Raw genomic sequence first — 21,604 nt, forward strand, 5'->3', positions numbered from 1 at the left:
CTGGCATCACTGTTCTTTAAAAGCATCCCAGGGCATTCCAGTGTACAGCTACGGGTCAGGAAAACACTGCAAGTAAAAACCCGACTCTTTAAACCACAGTCCTGATGGATGGAAGGCACGGGCACAGGTAGTGAAAATGTAAAAGATGTCAAACCTGTCACTACATATACCATCTTGGTTTCTTAGAGAAACATCTGAAGTCACTGTTTCTAAGAGTGTAAGTGGCGTCAATGCGCATCCAAACCATCCAAGGGCAGTGCTATTGGAAAGGGCACACAGTTTGCCAACATGACAATTGTGCCTACAGACTCTCCCTTTCCTCGTCACTCAGTAGCACTCATGATTCACCACAATTCCAAGAGCCAGATCTAGGACTTCTTAAAACATAACTAACAATTTGATCCACCAATGCAGACCCAAGCCAAAGCAGCAATGCCACCTACATGACACTTGAGGAAGGTCTGGCAGCCTTAGAGAGTTTCACTTGCAGTTGGGAAAGAAGTGACATCCCCAAGTTCTTCCCATTCAAGTATTCTTTAGTCTCCATTAAGATGTCACCAACACTAGCAAAACACTCACATCTCCTGTTGGATTTTGTCAACACCTGACTTTAAGAGGCACAGAGACGAAGCCCTCCTTTTTAAAGAAGGGGGAAAAGTCAAATCGACACCATGCCTCTGATCTCAAGGATACTTCAGTCCAAACACTCCAATGATAGGAGGGTGATCTGCCCACACAAGTGAGCACACAGAGAAATTTCCACATACAAATAGAACACACTAGACACTACCAGACTCATCGGAAAGTCTTTCTTTCTAGGCTTCCACCAGCAAGACAGATAAGTTCCTGGTCATTTGTCATGGTGGCTTGCTGCTTCTCTTGTCCATTCTTCTAGGGAAAGCAAGCCATTAGGAGAAGATTTAGTTTTCCTTAAAGACTTTAGAAGGCAGGTATCCCCTATCCAAACACATGCCTGTCCAAACACTTCCTCTAAGATTGATTGATTAAACATTAATGAGCCATTAAAAGAGATCATTTTCATTGAAACCCTGGACACAGACCCAGGTCACCAACTGCTGGAGACTTGCCTTCTAACCTCTTCACTCACCCTCCTCCCTCTCCTCGCTCAAAGGGAGACTGCCCAAGAGCTTCGTGCTTGGAGGCATGGAAGGGGGACTCCGCACTACTGGATGACTAACCATCAGGGGCTGGTTCGAAGAATTCACCAGTTCAGGGTCTGAATCACTGGATTCAGAACCGCTACAGGCGGAGCTCTCGATCACCTGTATTGGAGCCAGTTGGTCCTCCATGTTGCTGACACACACTGGCTGCATGGTGGAAGTCTTAGTGGCCAGTCCCAAAAGAGGAGAGCCATTAGCCAGCAGTCTACCTCCCGAGGCCGCCATGGTGGCCACGCCTCCCTCTTCCCTGCCATCTAGTTTATCTAGTTCCTCTGGGGTTGATGCAACCTGGCTGAGGATGAGTGGATTTGTCTCTGACTTATTGTATCGACTAGGAAGATTCCGCAAGTATGGCCTTGGCAGGACAGGGGAGAAGTTTTCATGGGGACCCTGGTTGGGGAGTAGATCTTCTCCCATACCTCTCTCTCTATAATCATGGCCATTTCCAGAGATATACCCTTGAGACCCAGTCCTGTCCCAACTCATATTTGGACTTGAACTTCTGCTGCTGGGAGACAATGGGGTGGCCAGGGGGCTGTGACTCTCTGAGCCCCTGAACATTTCATCTATCAAAGAGCTATGTCTTGGGAGTATGGGGCTCCCACTGATATCAAAGGTTATGTCTGCTGAATCGTCATCAATGAATTCTCTGGAGGGAGTCCGGGAGGACTTTACAGAGTGAAGGGAAGCCCTATGTCTAGCCTCGATCTGCCTCTCCTCTCTGGACAGCAGATAGACACCACTGGTCACATCACCCTCATAATTGTCATTTGTTTGGGACCGTGACTGGGACGCGTGTTCTCTGAGAAGATCGTATTCACTATCTACATCACTGCAGTCAATGAACGGAATGGAAGCGCAGCTGCCTCTAGCAGCCCTGGATGCTGGACCTGTGCTTGGCTGCTGGGGTTGAGGTTTACTCTGCTGGATCCTGTCCTTAAGGGCCTCCTCCTCTTCCTCCATTGGCACTGTGATGGCTCCATCAGCCTTCTTGTTACCCAGTGGGCTCTTCTTCAGAGAAGGGCTTTGTTGTGGCCCAGGCTCTTCAGCGGAAACTTTCAGTTCCTTTCCTTGCTGGTAAATCTGGCCACTTGGTAATTCTGCACCTTCTCCATAGGTAAGGCTGGTGCTCTGCTGAGACTGTTAGGGTGATGGAGAGAAAGGATGAAGGGAGATGAAGAGAAAAAAGGAGAACGTTAGCCTAGAGCTGTGATGGAAAACAGAGAAGGCAAAGTCTAACGCAACAGCGCCACCTTAAGCTTGAGGTGGCCGGGAGGACTGTCGAATAAAAACGGCCCACTGGGGCGCTGCTTGGACAATATGTGTACCTCAGAAAAATAACACTTGGTCATTATCCAACAAGCTCCTCCACAGTGTGAGAGCTAACAACACCTGGTCCCCCAGTAGCATGGTCTCCATGTTTTTCCAGACCCACAATTTCATACTGGGTTTCACATACTTCAGTGGAACAAGAGAGTCCTTCTAGCCTAAAGAAGCCTTTGAAAGCAAGTGTGGTCCATGAACGGATGAAAAATCACACTCCTTTAAAAGCATGCTGACAGACTTTCAAAAAAAAAAAGATACAAACTTCTTTGCTTAATATTTCTAAGGGTAAAATGGAACTGTTAAGGATAAAAAAACACACACACACACACACACAGTGAAACCTCTTCCATGTCATTCCTTAGCAGAGTTTTTTCTTCATTCTCAGAGAAAACCTTGAAAACTCACTCCGAATCCAACTCAGGGAAAAATGAGCCCTTGCCACCCTCAAAGAGCGATAATGTCTCTTGTTGCCAAGTGTGGTCACTACCCTGTAACCAAAACCATGGGAACTCACTGTCTAGTTCCATGCCAACTAAAGGTTCTGACCCTGGCATCAACCTGGAGCTACACCCATCTGCTGGCAAGCAGGCCCCAGCCTCGGTCCACAAGCAAATCCATTTTGCTGGCTCCCACTGATGTTTCACTCCCTAAGCTGAGTTCTGGCCCATGGAGCAAACTTCTCTGGGACTTAGATCACACCCAACTGAACCCCGGTTGGAAGTCAGCTTGGTGGGTACAAAACCCACATCAGGTTGAAGCTGGGGCATACAAACAGATCCTCATCTATAAATATCCCCAACAATAAACTACGAGGAATGTGAAAGCATGCTATAAAACACAGCATTCAGGAGAGGCTTTTTGTGTAAAATAAAAACCAGAACTAGAGTTCTAGGAGTAACGTGACCATTACTGACTTGTTTTGGCACTTCTGAGTTTGCTTCTGAAGGCTCCGAAGCTAGGCTTCTGATGGAATGAATCTTGCTGTGTTTCCTGGGAGAAATCACATATGAGAGCTAGTGTGAGTGGTAATTTCAAATGAAAATGATCATCAGGGACATTAGGTTCTTCCTCAATAAACAATCCACTGTCACCTCCCACCCCCCACATAATCCCTGCACGGGTCAGGGGTTCCTTAAACCTTAAAGATGTTCCCTTTTCCAGTTCTGCTGGTTCCGTTGGTTAAGGGAGCATTAGAAATTCAGCAATGATGCAAAAGTCCTTGAAGAGAGACATGCTGTCAGCTGTAAGTGCCGACCCAACAATATGGAATCCATTCACAGGTTTAGAGTAATTGCTGCTCCCTAGGTTAGCATTATGACAGAGGTTGTTGTTTTGTTAAGAAATGACCCAGAGCAACCCTGTATAGGGTTTCCAAGGAGCTACTGGTGGGTTGGAACCACCAACCTGTGGTTAGTAGTCCAGTGCTTATCCTACAGCGCCACACCAGGACTCCAGAAGACAGGTTGTTGTTGTTCTTGTTAAATGCCACTGAGTTGGTTCCAATTCATAGTGACCCTGCACAGGGCTTCCAAGACTTAAAAAAAAAAATTCTTTGCAGAAAGCCTCATCTTTCTCCTGTAGAGTGGCTGGTGGGCACGAACCATAGACCTTGTGGTTCTCAGTCCAGTGCTTATTGCATGGCGCCACTTTGCTCCCCATAAGAGATGTTGTTGTTGTGAAGTGCTGTCGTGTCGGTTCTGACCCATAGCGACCCTGTATAGGATTTCCTAGGAGCGGCTGGTGAGCTTAAACCACTGATTTTGTGGTTCAAACTGACTTTGCAGTCCAGCGCATTACCCCACAGCGCCACACCAGGACTCCTTAAGAAATGCAATTACCTCTAATTGGGCTAACTCTTGATGTTTAGACGAAAAAAGCCTAATCTATAGTACGCTCAAAGGAGCTCTGGTCATGCAGTGGTTATGAATCTGGCTGCTAACCTCAGTATTAGTAGTTTGAAACTATCAGCTGTTTCGTGGGAGAAAGATGAGGCTTTCTGCTCCAGTAAAGATTTACAGCCTTGGAAAACCCTATGCAGGGCCGTTATGAGTCGGAACTGACTCCACAGCTCACCACCACCACCCATAGTAGACTCAATGGAGTTCTGGTATGGCACTGTAGAATAAGGACTGGACTGTAAGGTCAGTTTGAACCCATAAGTTTGGCAGTTGAAACTCAAGAGTCACTCCTTGGAAACCCTATGCAGGATTGCAATGGGTCGGAACCGACTCGACCGCACTTCACAACAACACAGTAGACTCAATGGTAGAAGGCTTTGACTTCCTCTCGTGAAGACCTCTTTTTATCGTATTGTATCCTAAGTCTACCTGCCTCCCCACCCCACCCCACTGAACAAGCACTGTGCCATCTTCAGGTACATAAACTCAGGCACTATCAATCCGCAGAGATGAAATGCCAGTGTGTACACAGGTTTTCCTAGAATACTTCACGTTAATACAGAACAAGTTCTGGAGCGTCCACATTCTGAATGAGAGAGAGGACTAGCCCACTTCTTACACGATGCTCAAAACATGACTCACTAATTGTCCAAGAAAATATGCAGTTTGTCATATCAAACACACATGCTAATGAAGTACACATTACATTTCCGGATTCATGCCAGGAGAAATGGCTACCGGTACACACAAGGAGGCTTGTATATGGTTAGGCAAAACAGCATGTTCATTTCAGTGAAACTCAGACAACTTGACCATCCATCAGTAGGGACAAAGATAAACAAAACGTAACATCTGCAAAATACTGCACAACATTCAAAATATGTCTCAGACAACTTGACTGTCCATCAGTAGGGACAAAGATAAATAAAACATATTATCTGCAAAATACTGCACAACATTCAAAACATGTCTCAAAGCCAGGGTAGGGCTAAACAATCAAACTGAAGAGTTCAATTAAGCATGACACCGCATATATACATAGAGGAGCACACACGCAAATCAATTCTATGTTTTAGGAGCCCTGGTGTGGCACTGTGGGCTAATGCGTCGGACTGTAAAGTTGTTTGAACTGCAAGGTTGGTGGTTCAAGCTCAGTAGCTGCTCCTTGGAAACCCTATGCAGGGTCACTATGGGTTGTTATCGAATCCAACGACACTTAACAATAACATGTATCTATATGTATTTGGAAGAAGTGCAGCCAGAGTGCTCCTTAGAGGCCAGGATGGCTAAACTTCGTCTCTCCTACTTTGGACATATTGTCCGGAGGAAACAGTTGCTGGAGAAGGATGTCATGCTGGGTAGGGTGGAGGGTCAGAGAAAAAGAGGAAGACCCCCAACGAGATGGATCAGCCAGGTGGCATCATTGATGGACTCAGGTGTGGCAGCGGTAGTGAGGTTGGCCCAGGATCGAACATTGTTTCGTTCTGCTGTGCATAGGGTCGCTATGAGTCGGTTCCGACTCGATGGCACCTGACAACAACAACAACATATGTATGCATATATATATATATATATATGTGTGTGTGTGTGTGTCTATATCTCTCTCTATATAGATATATATCTAGTTGTTAAGTGCCGTCAAGTTGGTTCCAACCTATAGCAACCCTGTATAGGGTTTCTAAAGAGTGACTGGTGAGCTTGAACCACCAATTCTGCAGTTCAAACAGCTTTGCAGTCTAGCGCATTAACCCACAGTGACACACCAGGGCTCGCTCTCTCTCTCTCTCTCTCTCTCTCTCTCTCTCTCTCTCTCTCTCTCTCTCTCTCTATATATATATATATATATATATATATATATATATATAAACTAGCATACATTTAGCAGTTGTTGCTTCTAGAGATGGGAGAAGCAAAGAAGGGGGTCTTAAAGTTAAAGGACGAAACCCTAGGTGATGAAATTAGGTAAGTGCTTAAAATTATTAACCAAAAAGTTGGTTAAAAAGATCAGATTACCAAGTCTTCCTTCCAAGGCTCCAACTCAGAGGAGCCTTGGAAGGAAGGCTTGGTAATCTGATCTGAAAGGTTGTTGGTGGTGGTTATGTGCCATGGAGTCAGTTCCGACTCATAGCGACCATGCACAGGGTTTCCAAGGCTGTAAATCTTTACAGGAGCACAACGCGTCATCTTTCTCCTGCGGAACTGCTGGTAGTTTTGAACTGCTGACCTTGACACTGGCAGCCCGACTAGTAGCCACTACGCTACCAGAGCTCCTTGTATGCACAATAGAACTGTGCTAATCTCACAACTGTTGCTACACTTGAGCTCACTGCTGCTTCCACAGTGCCAATCCATCTCATTGGAGGTCTTTCTCTTTTTTGCTGACCCTCTACTTTACCAAACATGATGTCCTTCTCCAGGAACTGGTCCCTCCTGATAATATGTCTGAAGTATGAGAGATGAAGTCTGGCCATCTTGGCTTCTAAGGAGCATTCGGACTGCACTTCTTCCAACCTAGATCTGTTTGTTCTTCTGGCAGTCCATGGTATTTTTAATATTCTCCTCCACCACAATAACTCAATGCATCAGTTCTTCTATGGTTTTCCTTATTCATTGTCCAACTTTCACATGCATATGAGGCTATTAAAAATACCATGCTTGGATCAGGTACACCTCAGTTCTCAAACTGACATTTTTGCTCTTGAAATTTGCCTAATGCAATATGTCATTGGATTCCTTGACTGCTTCTTCCATGAGTGTTGAGCCAAGCAAACTGAAGTCTTAACAACTGCAGTATTTTCTCCATTTATCATGTTGTTATTTATTGGTCTAGTGGTGTGGGTTTTTGTTTTCTCTACATTGAGGGTGCAACCCACACAGAAGGCTGTGATCTTTGATCCTTGTCTGTATTTTACATCCTCTTCTCTCTCAGCAAGCAAGGTTGTATCATCTGCATATTGCAGATTGTTAATGAGCCTTCCTCCAATCCTGATGCCACATTCTTCTTCATGTAATGCAGCTTCTCGAATTATTTGCTCAGCGTACAGACTGAATAAGTATGGCGAAAGAATACAACCCTTTCCTAATTTTAAACCATTCAATGTCCCCTTGTTCGGTTCAAACAACTGCCTCTTGGTCTATGTACAGGTTTTTTATGAGAACACGTAAATGCTCCAGAATACTCATTCTCCATAATGTTGTCCACAGCTTGTCACGATCCACACAACTGAAAACTTTTGTGCTGTCAATAAACCACAGGTAGACATCTTTCTGGTATTGTCTGCTTTCAGCCAGGATCCATCTGACGTCCTTGTCTGAATCCTGCTTAAGCCTCTAGCAGTGACCTGTCAGTGGGCTGCTGCAGCCATTTTTGAATTATCTTCAGCAACATTTTACTTGCATGAGATATTAATGATATTGTCCAATGATTTCTGCATTCTTTGGGTTATCTCTTTTTGAGATGGGCACAAACATAGATCTCTTCCAATCAGTTGGCCAGATAGCTGTCTTCCAAATTTCTTGGCATAGATGAGTGAGTGCCTCCTGTGCTGCCTCAGTGGATTGAAAGATTTCAGTTTGTATTCTATGAACTCTTGGAGCCTTGTTCTTTGCCAACGGCTCCAGTGAACTGGGGATTTCTTCTTTCAGTACCATTGGCTCTTGATCCAATGCTGCCTCTTAAAATGGTTGGGCAGGTACCAATTTTTTTGGGGGGGGGAACAGTAGCTCTGCATATTCTTTCCATCTTCTCCTTCAAAGAGTTTGTGGAAAAATTTCCGTATTTTTCAACTCCATTTTTCCATGAACTTTTTGCAGCCCCCTTGTAGAGGTAAAATACTTGGAGCAGTGTCTAACACTTACTATGAACTACAAGTATTTGCTGCTACTGCTGTTAATGAGGATACAACAATAATCAATCTTGTTTCTTCTCATTCATCCAAAGAAGTCTATAGAAATACGTTCTATTTAAGTCACAAAGTATTTAACAAGCAAGTTTTTACAGTGTCTTGTCCCCCAAGAGTGAGGAGCTCTGGTGGCCCAATAGTGAAGCGCTTGAGTGCTTATTAACAGGTTGGTAGTTCCAACCCACCTACAGGCTCCCTGAGAGAAAGACCTGGCGATTTGCTCTAGAAAAGACTATATCCTAGAAAACCCTAGGGGGCGTTTCTATTGCCAAGTGGTTGCTATGAGTTGAAAATCAACTTGATGGCACTCACAACCACAATCCCGACAGTAATCTCCCATTGTTCTTCTGTGTGTGTCCTTGTCCCTCTCCTTCCTCACCCGGTCTTCTCAGTCTAGTCTTCCCCTTCCATCTTACACTAGAGTCAGTGCCCTGGGTCCCAAAATGTTCGCTCTAATACTGACTTGCCAAGGTGGACTGCAAAGCTGTCGTTGGGTAGGTAACTCACTAGTCACTGAGCTGGGGTGAAGGAATGAACACTTACCTAGGTGATGGCTCTTGTCAAGTCAAAAATAGAATCAACGAGTCTCTTACCTTTCAAACTGCACTTTCTTATGTCCTCCTTCTTTAACATAGTCGAGAACCTGCTTCTGAGTCCGACCACTGAAATGAAGCCCATGAAGAGAAAGAAGAGAAGACACCAAGGCATTCTCATTTAAACAGACAAACACAAACACTGCCGTATCTGTACTTCCCCTCTTTCCATCATGGAACATACGTGGGTTTTCTCCTGAGAGAACCCGTGTTCTATCTCCATTCAACCTCTTTCTAGTTCCTTTTTATAGAACGCGTCAGTTGGTTAACTCAAACCACTCCGTTACTGTGCGTTTGGCTCTTCAGAAACCATCCCAAATATCTGTATGTTTGACACTCTATTTTTAAAATCTTTTATTGTGAATTGAGTGAAGGTTTTACAGAGCAGATCATCAGTTTTCCATTCAATGGATCATAGATTTGGCTTCACTGCAATAATTGCAGTCCCCTCCATGCACCATCATTTAATCTCAATTCACTTTAATGCCTGCATTCCTCAACACTGGGGTAATTTTGTTCACTATTATACTCCTCTGATGCCTGAAATGACACTTGGCATCTGTTAAGATACACAAATACAAGGGAGCTTTAAAATTTTTGTGGAAAAATTCCATTTCAACACACTTTTAAAAAGTGCTCTTGTATTTGTTGAAAGAATAAATATAGAAGTGAACCAATGAGGGGTAAAGTGTACATTTCATTCTACGAAACGACATGAATGTCATGAAGACATCTTTCCTTCTACAGAGATGGAGAACTCATTCTCTATGGGAGAATCTGTTAGGAGTTTCCTGTGAGAGGAGAGGTCGTTAGTGACAGGCTAATCCTCAAAAAGAACACAGCAAAGATCTTCCCAAGAGCGTGTGAGGGTTACCAAGTGTACACCTGCTAGAGATCAGTGAGCGTTCATGTCCTCTACTTGCTGGACATCACACAGTTGTGACAACTATCAGGAAAAGAAAAATCTCCAGCAAGAATGATTTCAGGGCAGCAAGATGGATAGGTGTGAAGCGGTAACCTTACCTGAACCGAAAGGATGACCCTCGACTAAAGAGAACAGGCTTTGGCTTTGGTTTGGGCTCTTCAAAGAGTCTAAAAAAGGCATGATGCTCAACACAGATTTTCCAGAAGGACTTGCAAAAATCCCGACTGGCCATTAGGAATTCCAAGGTATCCTGGTAAGAGCTCTGAAAGAAAGAAAATGACCACTTGGGGTGCTCTCCTCATTCCCAGACATGTCCTCACACTTGGAATATGAGAAAAGGGAGAGGAAAGACTTTATCGGAGACATTCTGAATGGTGTATTACATTACAGCATGTGTGAAATTAAAATATTCAAATAGAATTTGTCCCTAATGAGAAGACATTGTCACCATTTAACCCTTTTCCTCCTTCACAGAATTCTTTAGAGGAACCAACAGAAAACAGTGGTACAAATTCAGTGGATGTGATTTTTGACAGAATTCATAAACGAATTATGTTTACAGGGCTTACATTTCCTTCTCAGAAAACACAAAAATGAAAACCACATTTCCAAGCACTGCCTCCTTCAAAGGACTGAAATGCAATTCTTCTTTCTCTTTCATTCCTCAGGGTTCAGGTCAACTTTGAATATTAGTCTTAAGTCTTATAAAATAGCACAGGACTCAAGTGTCCAGGCAGACTCAGGAACCAGACGGAAAATTACATTATTATTTTTAACAATTTTCTGGAGCACAGATGTGTCACTCTAAGAAAAAATCCTGTCCTTTGATTCTGGAAAGGGACTGTAGCAGTTTCTTACTACCATGGTCGGATGTTCCCCAATTGAAGTGATCATATTATATAAACAAAAGGAGCCACGGTTCTTAGCATTCCTAGCAACACAACTATTTTGGTAGAGTTCACAGTTCTGGGCAGTCTCAACTTACAAACAATTTGTGCTGCAACTCTTCATTTGCAAGTCAGCTTTTTAGAACTCAAAAGGCATTTTCCTATAGAGAAGACTGTATAAAGGGTATTTAGTTACCAGAAAAGTCTATTCAATCCAACTATAAGCCTATGCAGCCATTTCTAATCTTTGGTTCCTTGGGAACAAGTATTCTCCCTTTTGGCTAGGGACGCCAGGGATCTCTCCTCTAGCTCTGTGTACACTGTCATTTCCAACAGAGGGAGAAGAGGCTGTGTTTTCCTTCCCTGACCCAGTCCTGGTGTGAACAAAGTCTTCAAGGGTAGTAAAAGGAGCCCTGGCAATACAACGCTCAACTGCTAATTGTCCGGTTGGTGGTTCAGACCCACCCAGTGGCTCCACAGAAGAAAGACCTGGAAATCTCTTTCTGTGAAGATTGTTGTTGCTGTTAAGTGCTGTTGCCTTAGTTCCAACCCATAGCAGCGCTGTGTAGGGTATCCAAGGAGTGACTGGTGAGCTTGAACCACCGACCCTGTGGTTCAAACCTACTTTGCAGTCCAGTGCATCAGCCCACAGCGTCACACCAGGACTCCTCTGTGAAGATTCGAGACTTGGAAACTTATGGAGCAATTCCCCTCTTCACATGGTGTCATTGTGAGTTCAAGTCAGTGGGACCTAAAATCTACAGCAGCTGGGAAGGACCTGCTTGGCTGGTGAGAATGAGCTCTGCTACAGGTTTGGGGACAACAGCAGGGAGTTGAGTTTCCAGGGCAGAATTCTGATGGCGTCTCAGCTAATGGGGACAGGGGTAGGGGTGGGGGTGGGGGCAAGGTTACAAATGTCAGCAGGCAACAGTTCACATTGTTCCTAGGCAGGGGCGGCCTATATTCACACAGGAAACACCATTCTCTGTTTACAAAGTATAACAGCTGTGGTGATGCTGAGCGCTGGATACATCTTCATGTCTAGAAGACACCCAGATAACTTTTGCTGGTAACTTTCTCTCTCTCTCTCTCTGTGTGTAAGTATATACAAGTATGCCACAAAACATCTATCATGTCAAGAATCTTCACAAACATAGTTCAATGACGTCACATTACCTAACCACCACCTCTATCTGTTCCCAGATTCAGAGTTCATTTTCACAAGAGGGGCCATGTGGCCCAACTGTCCTCAGGGTCAGCCCTGCCTGAGCCCACTTGAGCCCGGTGACTGACAGGGCAGGTGGAGTTGACCCACCCCCCACTTCCATGAACCACTTACATTTGCGTCTGGGCGGAGCTTGATGAGAAAACGTTTCCTCTTGAAACTCAGCTTCCGCACCTTCGCCCAGTTGAAGGCATTGATCTTTGTGAAACCCTAAAAAAAAAAAAAGGCATCAGCTAATGAGTCAAAAAAATGCATAGTACTGAACATGAGAGTTCGTCTGCTTAAACATGGGAAGCCGAGGGCAGAAGGATGTCTACTTTTGGCTGTTGAACTCGCAGGATCTGCGGATACTGGTGAGACCAGCTCCAAGGTCAGGCCTTCAAACTCACCAGCCACTCCTCAGAAACTCTATACAGGGTCACTATGAGTCAGAACCAACCTAACAGCACTTAGAAGCAACAATTCCATGATTTAGCATTCAAACGAAGTCTGCTTCCAGGAAGGTAATGATGAAAATAAGAATAAAGTAAATAAAATTAAAAACCATGACGAACACCACAGTAACTAGCAGCTATCACTTATGCGCTGTGGGCTAATGTGTCAGACTGTAAAGTTGTTTGAACTGCAAGGTTGGTGGTTCAAACTCACCAGCTTCTCCTTGGAAACCCTATACAGGGTCACTATGGATTAGAAGCGACTCAACAGCACTTAACAACAACAACAACAATCTAAGATACAACTACTGGCCTTGCTCCATACAGAACAAAGACTCAAGGAATCAGTTAGTCTAAAGAACTAATGGGGGTCACATGAACCACTAGCCTGAGACCAGTAGAACTAGATGGTGCCCGGCTATCACACCCAACTGTCTGATCATGACCACAGTAGAAGGTCCCAGACAGAGTGGGAGAAAACTGTAGAACAAACTACAAAATCATAAAGAAATTTAGATGGTGAAGCCTCCTGAGTGAACAACACTGGTGAATTTAGGATTATCAACCACACAAGACTAAAAGGGTTTTCTGTGCTGAAAACCCAGCTCAGACAGCAGGAAGGGGCAGGGAAGATAATGAGCAGAAGTGGGGATCCCAAAAAGGAAGTGGGAAGAGTGCTGTTACACTGAGCATATAGCAACTAATGCCACTCAACAATCTGTGTATACATTGTTGAAAAGGAATCTAATGTGCTCTGTAAAATTTTACCCGAACAACAATAAAGTGTACAAAAAATAATAACTACAAAAACCCTATAGGAAACCTAGCCAGATGGGTTTATTATCCTCCATTTAGACACAGGAACTGAGACACAGTTATCCGTACAGTGAAGCCCGTGGGAACCGGAACTCGATGGGAGAGCCTGCCTTTCCAGGTCTTACAGGTTTTCTACCTTGACAGGCTAGAGCTAACTGCTTCTGTATCAGCCTCTATGAGTGGAAACTACCATTACCATTACCCAGGTGATTGGTAATATCACAGAAGCAGGGCAGGTTAGCCGTTAATCCCAACTCGTACAGACTGGCTCCTGAGTCCACCGGTACACAAGCAGGACTGAGACAGGAAGGCTGGGCTGCACCCAAAGCCGTGTCCTCCACACCAGAGCATAGTCTCTGGACGGGACCCTACACCTCCTGGTTTCTGGTAGGATGGGGTGTAGACACAATAAGGAGCTTTCAGACATGAACTCAGCTAAAATCCAAATTCTCCTCACTCCGTGTTAACACCAGGCCCATTTATTCAAAGTGGTAAGAATGAAGCCATTAGGCCGTGGCAAGATTAATTCCAAGATACAACATTTGTGCATTATTAAATTACTGAGCAATTCTCAATATTGAGATCATATCAAATGCAATCAAATCTAATTAATTCGATCGCGAGAGCTCTCTTTTCCTCTTTATGATGTTTAGAAATGTTTAATGGTTTTGATATTGAAATTTAATGACAGGGCTGAAAATTACACTTGGTTTTATTGTTGTTTTCCTTCTCGGGTACTCACAGACTATTCGTGCAGGTCAGAAACTGTTAGCGGGGGTCACCTCCTCAAATACCATACTGCTTGCAAAGCTCTCCAACACGAAACTCTAACTCTTTTTGGACAGATTCTGTAGTAAGCAGTGCTACTATGTGCAGAGAGTTCTGGTGTGTTACTATAGGACAGCCCTCGATCACAAGGTGAGTTTGAACCGCACGCTCAGTGGTTCAAACTCGCCAGCCATTCCTCAGAAATCCAATGCAGGGTCGCTATGAGTCAGGACAACTCGAAGGCATTTCACTGCAATAACCACATGTAAGCCCCCCAGTGAGATGGACTGTCAAAGCGTGGCAACAATAGTGAGGTTGGCCTAGGACTGGGCAGTGTTTCATTCTGTGGAGCAGACTCGATGGCACCTAACAACAACAACACATATAAGGAACTCCAGTGGTCCTGGGCTGCTAACTGTAAGGTCAGCAGTTCAAGCTCACCAGCTGCTCCGCAGCAGAAAGATGAGACTTTCTGCTCCTATAAAGATTTACAGCCTTGGAAAGGGTCACGATGAGTTAAAATGACTCGATGTTAGTTGGTAGGGCCTCTGGTTTTCATACATATGCTATGAAGCATGAGGGGAAAATCACTGGGACCGCTTTGATAAAATACAAAGGGGAATTGGGAGAAAAGCTGTGCAGTGCTCAACACAAAGGGTTTTAGATCATGCATGTGTTTACAATTTCAGATACAGGTAGAATTGGACCTTATTTCCTGAGAAATGCAGTACTTTTGTCCACATCTTTTCAAAACCAAAGCACAGATTTCCCACTTGGGATTCACAACAAAAGTACTAAGAAAGCTTCTGGAGGGGAAGCACAACATGTGCATGATTCTCATGGCTTTGATGGTTTCACAGGTATGTACAAATGCCAAAACTTATCAAACTGCATACTTTTTAAGTATGTGCAGTTCACTGTATGGCAACACTTCTTCAGTGAAACCATCATGTAAAAGAGAGAAGCACTGATTGATATAAGATTTTAATAGTAGTGAGATCAATAGAACATACACTTTAGAATCAGTGGGCTCTAGGTCGTCCAGTCACATACAAGGAGGCACTTCCGTGCAGTGTTCTGGTGTGAATGATCACAGTATGAGGACATAGTCTGGATGAGCTGATAAGACAGCTGCTTCTTAAAGGTTTCTTTTTAACATAATGTGCATATGAAGCTATCAATCAGCTGGCTCCATTCAAATAAGGCTTAAAAGGGTTATATTACAGTAGTTTGGTTGGTTGGTTATGTGCTGTGGGGTAGGTTCTGACTCATATTGACCCTGTTTCCAAGGTTTCCAAGGCTGTAAATCTTTACGGGAGCAGAAATACTCTTCTTTCTTCTGCAGAACAGCTGGTAGTTTTGAACTGCTGACCTTAAGGCTCGCAGCCCGATTTTTAACCACTACGCTACCAGAGCTCCGTATAGTAGAGCGGCAGGTAAAGGTATTTATTTGGGAATCCGAATGCTTGATCATATACTATGCTCTAAGTATAAGTCCTCTGAAAGATACCGATTTCTGTGTTTCAACCATCTATAGAAGTCCCTGGGCAGTGGCGCAAAAGGTTAAACACTCAGCTGGCAACAGAGAGACTGGAGGTTCAGGTATTCAGAAGAAAGGTCTGGCAATCTAGTTTCCCAAAATAGGTCATTGACAATCCTATGGAACGTAACTGTGCTCTGAGATAAACAGTTGATGCCATTGTATACTGGCACAGTCAGTAAGCCCATACTGTTGTTGTTAAGTGTTGTTGAGTCAGTTCTGACCCACAGCAACCCTAGATAGGGTTTCCAAAGAGCAGCCGCTGGGTTTGAACCATCAACCTTGTGGTTAGCAGTCTAGTGCTTATCCTACAGCAACACACCAGGACTCCAACAAGCACATTTTGTTGCTGTTATGTGCCGTTGAGCCAGTTCTGGTTCATAGCCACCCCATCTATAAAGGGTTTCCCAGAAGCAGTTGTTAAATTTGAGCTGCTGATCTAGTGGTTCACAAGCCATTAATTAGGGCAAAACCCAAACCCCACCCGCCAATCAACAAGTCGATTGTGACTCATAGCAACCATATGTAAGATTTCCGAGGCTGTACATTTCTACAGGAGCAGAAAGTCTCATCTTACTCCTGTGGAGCGGCTGCTGGGTTTGAACTTCGGATCTGGTGGTTAGCAGCCCAGTGCTTACCCTACAGCGCCACCACAACTCCTTAAACAGGGCAAAGGCGACTGAAATAGAATCTGGAAGTTGTGGAACTGAAAAGAAGCAGGAAGTCTGAGACAAGGTTAGTTGGTTCTCCTCTCCACTTAAAAATGATGATCGACGGTCTTCACTTGGCTCATCCAACATGGATTCCAAGTGGAAGGGTCAAATCTTAACTCCCCATCGTGAAGGCAACTGAGCTGTGCTCTAAATATGCTTACCTGAAACACTAGAATTCCTGTGTTGGCAACGGCCAAGTTGATCTTAGTGCCTTCTCTGTCCTTAGCTGGGTGCAATCGGATTCCATACATCTCCAGCCGACGGGCAATCTCCAAGAGTTGGAAATCTGATTCTGCTGGTGTTTGTCCACTGACAGAACAAAAATTAAAAAGAAAGGCAGGAAGATTTGAATTCCCTGTGTCGACTAGTTTGCAACGAAGCAGCTTCTCTTAGGAAATAAAAAGACATTTCTTCACAAACAGTAGAGCTAACTGATCAGATGACACCCAACCTCCCATTCATTGCAACCCAAAGTCTTGCAGCCAGGACAAAAAAGCTATTGCTTGTGTAACATAATACCCCCAAAGTCTGTCTCAAACTCAATCAGTTTTTTGGAATCTGAAAGAGCTTCCTTTAAGGTTATATAACAGCAAAACACCAATATGTGAAAACAAGTTGTTAGTCATTCACAATGGATCCAAACTTGTAAGCAAAGTTCAAGGTAACACTCTTATCATATTATCAGTGGGGCTCAAATGCCTTCCCTAAGCATAGAAAAAACATAGAGAAACCATTTAAGATGTTTTACAGATCAATCATAACAAATGGAAATGTTATAAAACCTCTAGATTCTTACACTATTCTTTCTTGGTCCTTCGTTTACCATGTCCCCATTCCCAATTTTCCCCTAAGACGATAACTGCATGATGGTTTGGTCTTATATTCTTCTTCTTCTTCCAAAGCATAAGATGAGGGCTGACTAGAGGGCAGCTAAGGACATTTGCAACTCTGGTCTCACAGGAAAGCAAGCAAGTGGCCTACAGTCCTTACCTGGTTTTGAGAGGCTGGGAAGGGTGATACCAACCTACTGAGTCTCTGTGCTCTTCTCACCAGGCCCAGTGTATTTGTACAATACAGTCATGCAATACTTAAATGCCCACAGAGTTGTTGCTAGGTGCCAACAAGCAAGTGCCAACTCATGTACAACAGAAGGAAACACTCCCCAGTCCTGCGCTATCCTGACAACCGTTCCTACATTTCAGCCTATTGTTACAGCCACTGTGTCAATCTACCGCATTAGGGTCTTCAGCTTTCTCCCTGACCCTCTACTTTACCAAGCATGATGTCTTTCTCCAGAGACTGGTCTCTCTTGATAACATGTCTAAAGCATATCAGAAGAAGTCACCATCCAGACTTCTAGGGAACACTCCAGCTGTACTCCTAGGGAACACTCTGGCTGTACTCCTAGGGAACATTCCGGCTGTACTTCTATGGAACATTCTGGCTGTACTTTTAGGGAACATTTTGGCTGTACACCTAGGGAACACTCTGGCTGTATTTCTAGGGAGCAATCCGGCTGTACTTCTAGGAAACATTCCGGCTGTACTTCTAGGGAACATTCCGGCTGTACTCCTAGGGAACATTCTGTTTGTATTTCTAGGGAACATTCCGGCTGTACTTCTTCCAACACAGGTAAGTTCATTCTTCTGGCAGTCTATGGTGCATTTAATTTTTCCTTTTTTTTTGCCACACAATAATTCAAAGACATCCATTCTTCTCTTGCCTTCCCCTATTTACTGTCCAGATTCCACATACATATGAGGTAACTAAGAATAATATGGCTTGGGTCCGGTGCACCTTAGTCTTCAAAGTAACATCTTTGTTTTTAATACTTAAAAGAGGTCTTTAACAGCAAATCTGCCCAATGCAATATACCAGGCAATGCATTCTGTGAAATAAGTGTAATGTGATTTGGACGTTGCATGAATGCCATCTCATAATCTAGCCCTGCATTTTTTAAAGCACCTTCAACAAGCATTGAACCTCAGCAGTGATCTCTGAAGTGCTGAGAAGGATTCACTTTTGTGTTTGGTCCTCAATCCACGCCTTTCTGATACAGGCCCCTCTCGCGTTTTCTTTAGCTTGTAGCTTTCAGTGGAGCCGTTCGTGAGCGATGTCATCCATTGATTCTCTACCTTTGTGTTGTTTAATGACCTTCTGTTTCACTTCTGAGTGGATACTTCTCCTTTAACTCTGGACGCTCTGTGGCTAACACTGGTGTGGCTGTGTTTGGGAGCCAGGACGCACACTTCATGGTAATATTTGTGAAAGAAAATTCAACAGAGAAATAAATGTGACAGTTCTCAAAGGACACATGATACACAAGACTGATGATGCCGGTGAAGAGTCGAAGTGCACAGTGTCAGCAGTTCTACAGGAAACTGTTTGGATAGATGGCACAGCACATAAGCTAGTACCATAAGCGTGTCTTGTGGCTCATGAGACATATGTATCATAGGCCATGTATGTATGGTCCCATGATTGTGCCTCGCAGCACACAAAAGATACAGCCCACAGAAGATGAGTGTACCGTGTGTGGAAAGCGGTTGTGTTGACGACATCCTGTTCTCTGACTAGGATTTCTGAACTCTTTTGTAATGTTATGAAACCATGGATATGTGCATGCGGTTGGACTCTGCCTGAAGAGACACTATGTAGTACAAGCCTGCGTATATCTTATTATGTAGCACACATACTGGTACTCACGTGTTCGTGTGTATACCTCTATATACTGGGAGGGCAGCAAGAAACACCTCAAAGGGAACATGAAGCAATAAAGGGCTTACGCGTGGTTATGGTGAAATGCCACGATTTTGTCTTCGAGTGCATCTTGCTGAGGTATGTACTTATTTTTTGCCAGGTGTTCTCTGTCCAATGCTTCATCAAAATCCCCAATCTCAGCTAAGAAACACAAAAAGAAAAAACAACAACAACAAAAGACCATGTTGGGTTAGCACTTCACAATTGTTATGTCCCTGTGGAGAATCTTACCCAGTTAGCTGATGGGAAAAATCAACAGGGCTAGCAGACAGATGCTGCAGGTTAATGCGCTGGACTGTAAGGTCGATTTGAACTGCAGTGTTGGCGGTTCAAGCTCACCAGTTGCTTCTTGGAAACCCTATACAGGGTCGCTATGGGTCGGAACTGACTCGATGGCACTTCACAACAATAAGCAGGAAGAAGGTGTGGCTATATGGGCATATTTAACAGTTGTAGTAACATAAGAAGACCACTTCCTAGATTGGTGTTGCCCACCAACAGAAGGCTTAGACAAACCTCAGTACATGCACGTAAAGGAATACTACGAAACAATGAAAAATAACAATGAATCTGCAAAACACCTCCCAACCTGGATGAACATGGAGGACATTATGCTAAGTGAAATCAGTCAATCACAAAAGGACAAATATCTTTGAGACCACTGTTGTAAAAAGTTAAGAAAACGTTTTCTTGGTAAGAGAAACAATCTATGATGGTTACAGGGTGGTGGGGGAATGGAGAATTATTCATGGGCTAGAGGGCAGACACATGGCAACATAACATAGGTGACAGGCAGGCAATATACAACAAGAGGGAGGTTAGCAGAGAGAAGATGAAGGTAGCAAGAGACACAATGAGGAACGCAAGAGTTAAAGTGAACACCGTGAACAGATAGCACACGGAGGGGATTATTTATGGTCACTAATAAAGTAAACTGTACGATTTGTTGAATGTAAAACTGACTATCTGCTCTGTAAACCTTCACTCAACTCATAATAAAAGTTTTTTAAAAAACCAAAATGAAGACCATTTGCATGCTTTCTTATTTCTAACAGTTGTAGAAAAACTCCAAAAATAAGTATCGTTAGCTGTCTCCGTCCCTGGGGTCGATTCTTCCTCCCCATTCAACTCTGGGTTCACTTTCATTCTGTACGATTATAGATTACCTTCTGATCTCTAAACAGCTCAGTTTCTGGACTTTACAAAATTAACTTTTAAAACTCTTATGTATAATTTCGTTCTGCTGTGCATAAGGTCGCTATGAGTCAGTACCGACTCAATGGCACCTAACAACAACAACAACAACATATATATGAGTTTCAAAAGTCCTGCTGTAGAACTGTGGGATAAATACTGGACCGCAAGGTCAGTCTGAACCACAAGGTTGACAGTTCAAACTCCCCTGCTGCTCCTGGGAAACCCTATGGGTAGCTATGAGTCGGAACTGACAGGATGATTATATGGCACTGTGGATTAATGGTCTGGACAGCAAAGTCATTTTGAACTTCAAGCCCGGCAGTTTAAGATCACCAGTCGCTCCTCCGAAACCCTATAAGGGTCGCTATGGGTCAGAACCAACTTGACGGCACTTAACAACAACAACTGTGCATACAAGTATGGTGGCTGCATATTGGATTGTGAACTACAAGGTTGGTGGTTCAAACTCACCAGCTGCTTCATGAAAGACAGATAAGGCTTTCTGCTCCAGCAAAGATTTAAAGCCTAGGAAACCCTATATGAGGGTCACTATGAGTTAGAACCAACTTGATGGTACTTAACAACCATGAGAAGTTTGGATACAATGGTGATTAAAAAGTTACCACAGCAACATTACACAACATGTTTTCCTCTTTGTTCGGGCAGAGCTTCCGTAGCTGGATCTTAGTGTATACACATTAGCTCTTTTGAAACATAATGTACATATTCCAATTAAAGTCAGCTCTCCCTTGCTTGAGGCGGGGACATGCTCAGGTAGGTTGTCACCTGATATGCCTTAGTAAACCTTCAAATGAGGACAATCTAATTGAGATCAAGATAGGTTCAAATCTGTAGTCTCCACCATTACAAGCATTCATTCAGTCCCGCTTCATGTGCTTTCTGAACCTTAGGGAGCAGAAAGCGAGATGTTAACTTTGTAGCAGTTTTTTGTGTAAGGATTGATGTGCTATATTCAATGATGAAATGACATTTAAGAACAAATTTCGTCTACTTTGTCATTGTCCACTCAAGGTGCTCCTTTGTGACAAAGGGAATGAGCAATAAACTTTGAATAAAGTAGACGAACCCCCAATTCATGGGTCAATATCTGGGAAAAAGGAATATTACAAGAAGCTGAGAGGATTGTTTCTTTTGGTACTCATAGATGTCTGGGTTAAAACAACAGCATGCAATCAGTAGTGTTTTGTATGGAAGTGATTTTCTTCCCCGTCAGTCAGATCATTGTGGTATTCCCAATAGGACTTCTAAAGGAAGTCAACAGCACTTACATTGTACAATGTGTGAAATCAAGAGAGCAGCGCTGGTATCATTACACGTCAACCGGCCTTGAGCCAAGTCCTGCTTCACCTGCAGAGCAAACAGGTACCTGCAAACAGAAAACACAGATGGGCGTCACGCCAAGAGAGCTGGAAGGAAGC

At 43.7% G+C, this 21,604-nt stretch overlaps 1 protein-coding gene across 1 annotated transcript in view; it reads right to left on the bottom strand.

The window, feature by feature from the left end:
- Positions 1-21,604, bottom strand: part of FARP1 (FERM, RhoGEF (ARHGEF) and pleckstrin domain protein 1 (chondrocyte-derived)) — a 307,399-nt gene that overhangs the window by 74,861 nt on the left and 210,934 nt on the right. Inside the window, exons 5-12 of the mRNA XM_006831984.1 lie at positions 21,455-21,552; positions 18,995-19,109; positions 16,370-16,517; positions 12,052-12,147; positions 9,924-10,087; positions 8,901-8,969; positions 3,422-3,497; positions 2,072-2,321 (exon numbers count right to left, since the gene is read on the bottom strand). Coding sequence (XP_006832047.1) covers positions 2,072-2,321; positions 3,422-3,497; positions 8,901-8,969; positions 9,924-10,087; positions 12,052-12,147; positions 16,370-16,517; positions 18,995-19,109; positions 21,455-21,552 — 1,016 coding nt within the window. The remainder of the gene's footprint in view (positions 1-2,071; positions 2,322-3,421; positions 3,498-8,900; positions 8,970-9,923; positions 10,088-12,051; positions 12,148-16,369; positions 16,518-18,994; positions 19,110-21,454; positions 21,553-21,604) is intronic.

Source organism: Chrysochloris asiatica, unplaced genomic scaffold (genome assembly GCF_000296735.1).
Source record: "Chrysochloris asiatica unplaced genomic scaffold, ChrAsi1.0 scaffold00005, whole genome shotgun sequence".
Classification (NCBI taxonomy): domain Eukaryota; kingdom Metazoa; phylum Chordata; class Mammalia; order Afrosoricida; family Chrysochloridae; genus Chrysochloris; species Chrysochloris asiatica.